Source organism: Pinus tabuliformis, chromosome 8 (genome assembly GCF_031772625.1).
Source record: "Pinus tabuliformis cultivar Carrire ecotype Pingquan chromosome 8, CPIR1, whole genome shotgun sequence".
NCBI lineage: Eukaryota > Viridiplantae > Streptophyta > Pinopsida > Pinales > Pinaceae > Pinus > Pinus tabuliformis.
The window spans coordinates 743,270,078-743,278,750 of record NC_142294.1 but is presented as its reverse complement, the minus strand read 5'-3'; the positions used below and the strand labels follow the sequence as shown (position 1 = coordinate 743,278,750).

At 37.7% G+C, this 8,673-nt stretch overlaps 1 protein-coding gene across 1 annotated transcript; it reads left to right on the top strand.

The window, feature by feature from the left end:
* The first annotated feature begins 4,385 nt into the window (after positions 1-4,385).
* LOC149237710 (pentatricopeptide repeat-containing protein At3g12770-like) lies at positions 4,386-8,456 on the top strand. Its single transcript, XM_089372760.1, has 2 exons — positions 4,386-4,891; positions 5,037-8,456. Exons 1-2 carry the CDS (start codon positions 4,875-4,877, stop codon positions 7,846-7,848), a joined length of 2,829 nt encoding a protein of 942 aa, XP_089228886.1. The 5' UTR covers positions 4,386-4,874; the 3' UTR covers positions 7,849-8,456.
* Positions 8,457-8,673: the final 217 nt, after the last annotated feature.

The window sequence follows — 8,673 nt, the reverse complement described above, 5'->3', positions numbered from 1 at the left end:
CATGTGCAGTCATACAAAATTTGTTGAACATCTAATTATTTTGATCATTTTAAATATGTTAAATATTTCTAAGATTAATTTGGTCAATTTAATTTAAAATTTGCTTAGTTACCTCAATTTGGTGAGATGAGAGAGACTGTTAGAAACTTGAATGATGAAAAATGATGAAATCAAAATTTTGAGTGCAAAGTGTCAATGTAACAATTTTGATTGATAGAAAATGTGAATAATAAGAATATAATCAATTACAAACAATATTCATTGCAATCAATCTGAAACTGTTTTCTTCTACTGTTCTTATTGTCACACGTATTAGTTTTTCCATTTTCTCATATCGATCATATGAAAAGAGTAGTTGGAATCATATACCATTCAAATATTTAACTCGAGCTACTAGAGTAACCAACATACCTTGTCTCTGTTTCTCTCCAATATTAATAGTAGTTTTCTCCAAAGTCAATCATTGTGACTTATGGAGTGTTAAACCCCAAATAATTTCCAATGGTAGTGATTTTCTATTACCGCGTTTGAATACAAAGTAATTAACAATGTTGAACGATGGAAAATGGGAATAATAAGAATTTAGCCAATTATAAATAGTTTATAGTTTCAAGAAGCAAACATTTTGGGTAAGCACACATTTTATTTGGGATGAAAATTCAAGTTTTGTATTTATGGTTGAATTACTATAATACATAAGTCAATGCACGTCATGAATAATTTTTATGTGATTACACTAAGAGAGTGTGTGTATGTTTTGGGGGTGATAAGGGGAGACAAGGGGATATAGAGATATATATGTGGGGGGAGAGAGGGAATAAGAGATAGGCAAAGATAGGGAGGGAATAAGAGATATAGATATGGAGAGAGAAATGTTAGAGAGAGAGAGAGGGAGGGGAAAGGGAGCGAGGGAGAGAGAGTGTGTATGTTTAGGGGGTGAGATAGAGAGATAGAGAAGGGGAGACAATGGGAGATAGAGATATAGTTGGAGGCGGCAAGCATGTGCTTACGTTGAAATAAATGCACATTATTATCTAATTACTTTGAAATTAATATACATCATACATCTAGTTGCATCAAATCAGAAATCAACATTTACACTAAAATTGATGCATCTAGTGCAAACAATCAAATAGGATTAGAAATAAACATTTATACTAAAATCAATGCATCTGGTACAAGTAATCAAATAGGATTAGAAATCAATATCTACACTAAAACCAATGCATCTAATGTAAGAAATCAAATATGAGTAGAAATCAATATCTACGTTGAAATCAATGCATCTAGTGTAAGGTATTAAATAGGATTAGAAATTGACATCTACACTAAAATCAATGCATTAGTGCAAGCAATCAAATAGGATTAGAAATCAGTATCTACACTAAAACCAATACACCTTGTGCAAGTAATCAAATAAGCGTAGAAATCAACATCGACACTGAAATCAATGCATCTAGTGTAAGATATTAAATAAGATTATATATCGACATCTACATTGAAATCAATGCATATAGTGCATGTGATCAAATAGGATTAAAAATCAACAACTACATTGAAACCAATACATCTATTTTAAGTGAAAATCCAAAATATTCATGATTTTCTAGATATAACTTCTATGTCTGTATTTGTCTCTGTGTCTCTTTCTTCTTCCCTCTCTCTCCACCTTCCATTCTGTGTCTCTCTCCCTTCCCCTCTCCTTCTCTTCCTTCCCCTCCCTCTCTCCCCCGTCTCTCTCTGTCTACCTCTCCCTCCCTTTCTCTATCTTTCTCTTTTTCCCTCTCTCCCCTTGCCATCTATATCTATAACTCCCTTCATCTCTCCTTATTTGTCTCTCTATCTCATCCCCCTAAACACATGTCACACTCTCTCCCTCTCTCCCCATATCTATCTATCTATCTATCTACCTCTCCCTCTTCCTTTCCCTCTCTATATCTTCCCCTTCTCTCTCTCTCTCTCTCTCACTCTTTGCCCCCTCCATTTATGTCTCTATCTCCCATCTATCTCTCTTCCTCCCTCCCTCTCTTTGCCTCTCTCTTCTACCCTCTCCCCCAGCCCATCTATATCTCTATCTCCCCTTGTCTCTCCTTCTCACCCCCAAAACATACACACACTCTCTCCATATCTATCTCCCTCTCTCTCCCTCCCTCTTCCTCTCCCTCTCTCACGTTGCCTTCTCTCTCTCTCTCTCTCACACACACACACACACAAACTCTCCATCTCTCCCTTGCCACTCCCTCTCCACCTTTCTCTCTCTATGTCTTTCTTCCCCTTCCAACTCCATCTCTCTCCCCCCTCTCTCTCTCCTCTCTCTCAAGTCCTCTCTCTTTTTCCTTCCTCTCTCTCCCCTTCTCTCCCACCTCCCTCCATCTCTCCCCCCATCATACACACACTCTCTCTCCACCCTCCAACTTTGTCACTATCTCCCTCCCTCTCTCCTCTCTCTCACCCCTCCATATCTATGTCTCCCTGTCTCTCTCTTCCCCTTCTTTCCCTATCTTTATCCTCTCCTTTTCTCTCTCTTCCCTTGTCTCCTCTCTCCCTCATTCCATCTTCATCTCTCCCTTGTCACTCCCTCTCTCTCCACCTCTATCTCTTAATGTCTTTGTTCTTCACTCCCTCTTTTTCTCCCTCCAAATTCATCTCTCTCCTTCCCTCTCTACCCCTTCTCCCTCTCTTCCTTTCTCTCTCTTAGTGTCTCTCACACCTCTATGTCTCTCTCCCCCACTCTATTCCCCATTCCATCTCACTCTCTTTCTTAAATATGATCCCATTGTATTGTATTTAAGAAAGTATCTAAATTATAAAAAAAAAAAAAAAAAAAAAAAAAAAAAAAAAACATAATTGGTTGTAAAATATTAAACCTATATTTTGGATCAATCATGTTAAAGAAAATACAATAATAAAAAACTTAAAAGAATCATGCACTATCTTTCCTCTATCATTGTTAATCACTTTGTTTTCTCACTTCGCTTGGATCCTTAGTTAAGATGCATCTATCCTGGTTCTTTATAATATTATTTATATTATATAAATTTCACATATGTATATATAAAAGTATTCTCATTTTTTAATTTATTAAAACCTCCATTTAATATCTATGAGAATATTGTTAGTAGCCTTGAGGATGGAGGGTTTAGATATACCTCAAAAGTAATTATAACCTTTTTTCTCTTAGATTTAATTAATTTTTTTTAATAATATTAAATTAAAATAAAGTATTTATAAAACATTTTGATTTTGAAATAAGTTATAGTTTTTGGACATGTGGTATTGATAAGCCATGGTATTGTAACAAAATACTTAAAAGCCTAGATCCATAACATAATAATCAAAAGTCTAGATGGCTCATGATATTGATAAACCATGGTAGTAGCCCGTGGTATTATAATTTTCTTCCTTCCTCTCCCTCTCTATCTTTCTCTTGTGGGTATTGGTCCATAGTATTGTTAAAAAACCTACTTAGAAGTTAATAATATCCATGGTAAATATTCATGATTAAAAATCTTGTGATATTGTAAATATTAAGTTTTTATCTGCTTATTCGAATTTAAGCTTTTGTGATCCATATTTTGAATAAAAATATTTTCCGAAGAAATCACATCAGAAGAATTAGGTCGAGAACCAACCTATGTGGTTCATTATCTGCTTATTAATTAAATTTATAGATGGAACACGTCTATATTAATTATTACAAATAAATTGATTACAAGTGAATTGACATTACAAATGTTTACTTTCATTACATCTACACATGTGCCCTATACTGGGCTTTAGATGCAAAAAGAGAATCAGGTGAGGAGAAATATTACATAAAATATAATATTGCAATATTATATGTTACCCAATATTTATAACCACCCCCACCTAATAAATAATGGCCAGGGGTGGGGGAAAATACTAATTGAAATATAATATTATGTAATAATAATAATATTACAATATTATATGTTACTCAATATTTATAACCACCCCCACCTAATAAATAATGGCCAAGGCTAGGGAAATACTAATTAAAATGCAATATTATTAAATTTTATCTAATATTTCACTTCAAACCCCACCTTAAATATTACATTTTATAGATATCAATCGTTCCAATTAATCACATCATTAAGATTGGATGAACATTTCAAAATTTGGATCTACGTTACTTTTCAAAAAGTAAACTAAACCTATATTTTTTTATAAATATTTTAAAATTAAATAAATGCCACCCTTCACCCATTTGACTTCTTTTCATTTTTAAATTACAAGTTTATCTCAAACCAACATGTTTATCATAATATCATTTGCTTCATTTCATTTTTAAATTACAAGTTTATCTCAAACCAACTGTTTATCGTAATATCGTTTGCGATGTGTAGAAAGTTCATACATGTTAAATGCTTCACGTCTCTCCACATGAAAAATGTAATCAGTGAACCGCTTTGGTTAACCTTTACTTACTGATGTTTTATATATGGAAAGGTAAATGCAAACTTGTTATGCAACATTTCAGAAGCAATTCTTTTGCATAGCTGATTATACCACAACATGCAGTGGCCAATCGACAGTGCATACGTTTTGTTTGATTCATTTTCGAAAGAGTTGGGGTCAATGGCGATAACCTTCTTGGCCATGGAACTGGGAAACCACCCAAATCTTTTTAGCTTTTCAAGCAAAATGAAGAGAAGAATTTACAAATGTATCAGGCAATTTATTATTTCTTAGACCGGTTCTACAATCTGTTTCAAGGGCTCTGTATTTACATTCTCACAACGCATGGCATTGTTTAGGCATCCTCACAGCGCTTTTGACCAATTCAAAAGTTGCAGGCACATAAATGCTTATTATATCCATGTACGCTTCATTTCTGGAGTGAACCCTCAATGCACGGAGGAGACAGGTATTTCATTCTTTCCCAACACCAATGCATATGCTTCCCTGTTGCAGTCATGTGACACTTTAAACAAACTGGGGCAAGTCCATGCCCACATGTTCATTAATGGGTATAGTAATAACATTTTTCTAGCTGCAAAACTGGTGAGCAGGTATGCCATGTTCCTCAGTATGGACAATGCACGCCATGTCTTTGACGAAACGAATGAGCGGAATGTTTTCCTATGGAATGTTATGATGGGGGAATATGTGAAGAGTGGGCAGTATGATAGGGCTCTTCTACTTTACAAACAACTACCCAAGGCAGGCATACAAGCAGACAGTTTCACATATCCTCTGGTACTCAAGGCTTGCGCTGGGCTCGGTTCGGCAGCTCTGCAAGAGGGAAAAGAGATTCATGATGATATAATCAGAAGAGGGTTTGAGTCGGATGTCTTTGTGGCCAATTCCCTCTTAGCTATGCATGCAAAATGTGGAAGTATAGAGCTTGCACAACAAGTGTTTGACAGAATGCCACAGAGAGATGTTGTTTCATGGAATTCCATGATCGTAGGGTATGGACAGAGTGGACATGTTAACGAGGCCTTGAGAGTTTTTGGTCAAATGAGACTCGAAAATGTAATCCCCAACGCTGTAACTGCAGTTAGCGTTCTCAGGGCTAGTTCTGCATTAGGAGTTCTACACCGTGGCAAGCTGACCCATTGTATTTTAATCAAGAGTGGCTTAGAATTGAATGTAGCTGTGAGCAATTCTCTTATAGCTATGTATAGCAAGTGTGGTAGTGCAGCAGATGCGCGGCAGTTGTTTGACACAATGCCTGAAAGAAATGTGGTGTCCTGGAATGCGATGATTGGTGGGTATGCTCAGAATGGGTTTGACCTGGAGGCGATCATGCTTTTTAATGAAATGCATTCAGAAGTTGTGACGCCAGATTCCGTTACTCTGCTGGGCATGTTGCAGGCATGTGCCCATTTAGGAGCTCTGCGGCAAGGCAAGTCGATTCATGGTTACATTGTACGAAATGAGTTTAAGTTGGATGTTTCTATAGGGAATTCGCTGGTATCCATGTACTCTAAGTGTGGGAGTATAGAGGATGCACGCCAGTTGTTTGAGAAGATGACTGTAAGGGATGCGATATCATGGAGTGCTTTGATTGCGGGCTATGCTCAGAGTGGATATGCCAATGAAGGTATGGCACTTTATTGTCGAATGCAACTAGAAAACATTATACCTGATTCTATGACAGTGACAAGTGTGCTACAGGCATGCAGCGAATTAGGAGGTCTACAACAAGGCAAGCTCATACATAACTATGTAATTAAAGCTGGGTTTGAATCGGATGTCTTTGTAGTAAATACCCTAATAGACATGTATTCCAAATGTGGAAGAGTAGATCTTGCACGTTTTTTGTTTGAAAAAATGTCTACAAGAAATGTGGTCTCTTGGAATTCGTTGATTGTTGGGTATACCCAGAATGGGCAAGCCAATGAGGCCTTGAAACTGTTTTATCAAATGCAAAAGGCAGATGTTACTTCAGACTCTTGCACTATGGTAATTGTTCTCCAGGCATGTGCCCATTTAGGGGTTCTGGAACAAGGCAAGTTGATCCATGATTGCATAATTAGAAGATACTTTGAGTCAGATGTTTGTGTGCTGAATGCTCTCATAGATATGTATGCTAAATGTGGGGTTATAGAGATTGCACGCCAATTGTTCCATAAAATGTCTAACAGAAATATAATTTCCTGGAGTACAATGATTGGTGGGTATTCCCAAAATGGGCTTGCTAGTGACGCCTTAGCCCTATTTCATCAGATGCAACTGGCAGACGTGAAACCTAACTCAGTCACTTTGGTAAGTGTGCTCCTGGCATGTGCGCATTTAGCATCTCAGAAACAATGTAAGTTGATTCATGGTTATATAATTAAAGGTGGATTTAACTCTAATCTTGTTATAGTCACAGCCCTAATTGACACATATGCCAACTGCGGCAGTTTAGAGGTTGCACACCAGTTGTTTGACCAGATGTCTGAAAAAAATGTGGTATCATGGAGTGCAATGATTGCTGCCTATGGAATGCATGGTCTTGGTGAGGAGGCAATTTCTCTTTTTCACCAAATGCAGATGACGGGCATACTGCCAAACCACATCACCTTTGTTTCTCTTTTGTCTGCATGCAGCCATGCAGGCCTGGTGCTTGAGGGCAGGCAATATTTCAATTCTATGGTTCAATATTATTGCATTGTTCCCAGGGTAGTGCATTATGCATGCATGGTTGATCTCCTTGGCCGAGCTGGGCATCTACATGAGGCATGGGACTTGATTAAAACCATGCCTTTAGAACCAGGTGCGAGTGTGTGGGGTGCTTTGCTTGGAGCATGCAGAGTTCACTGCAATATTGAGCTGGGGCAATATGCAGCAGAGCAACTTTTCGAGTTAGAACCTAAAAACGCTGGATGTTATGTACTGCTGGCAAACATCTATGCTGCAGCTGGCAGATGGGAAGATGTAGCAAGGGTAAGAACAATGATGAAGGACAGAGCGGTTAAAAAGACTCCAGGTTACAGCTGTACTGAGGTAAATAATAGGGTTCATGAATTTGTCATGGGAGACAGATCACACCCTCAATCAGAGGAAATTTATGAGATGCTGGAGACTTTGGAAAGGAAGATGGAGGCAGTGGGGTATGTTCCAGATACAAATTTTGTACTACATGATGTGGAGGAGGAGGTGAAGGAAAGTATGTTGTCTACTCACAGTGAGAAGCTGGCCCTTGCTTTTGGGCTAATAAGCACAAGCCCTGGAACCCCACTTTGGATTACAAAAAACCTGCGCATTTGTGGCAACTGCCATAGTGTTACCAAGCTCATCTCCAAGATTGCTATGCGAGAAATTTACATGAGAGATGCAAACCGTTTTCATTATTTCAAGGATGGAATGTGCTCTTGCAAGGATTACTGGTGATGTTGGTTTCATTGCACTAGCAACATAAGCCCATGATTAGGGACAAATGTCGCTCCACGTGTTGTTTTACATTGTGCAGTAGCCTGTTTGTGGAAGATCTTGTTTCCATTAATTAGGCTTTGGACTTTCTTCTAGGATGTAATGGTGTAACTCCAACAAACCCATGTTTGCATGTGTACATGCATATGCAAGTCTGTCTGGCTGTCTGCCATGCTCTGCAGTTGGCCAATGCTACTATTTAGCAAAAGCAACCAGGTTAAAAGAGAGACGAGGATTTAGCTTGATTAAGGTAAATAATGAAGTTCAAGCATTCATTTGGGGAGGTAGATCTCACCTTCGACAAAGGAAAATTTATGAAATGATGTAGACGTTTAAGTTCTATGGCAGACACTGTGCAGGTGAGGCCAAGATACATATGCTCCCTACTTTACTGAGAAGGACCATTGATTTTTGGGCCTATAAAGAAAGCCCTGTTAAGTCAGCTTGGATTACAAGCTATTGGGTGTTTGTGGCAACTGCAACAGTGTTTCTACATCCATCTCTAAGGTTATGCTTTTATAGACTCACTGTTACAAAAAATGGATCCTTGGGGATTAGATTTTTATAAACCCACTGTTACAAAAAATTGATCCTTGAGGATTAGGAAACTAATATTCTTGATTAAGGTAAATAATGAAGTTCAAGCATTCATCTGGGGAGGTAGATCTCACCTTCGACAAAGGAAAATTTATGAAATGATGTAGACGTTTAAGTTCTATGGCAGACACTGTGCAGGTGAGGCCAAGATACATATGCTCCCTACTTTACTGAGAAGGGCCATTGATT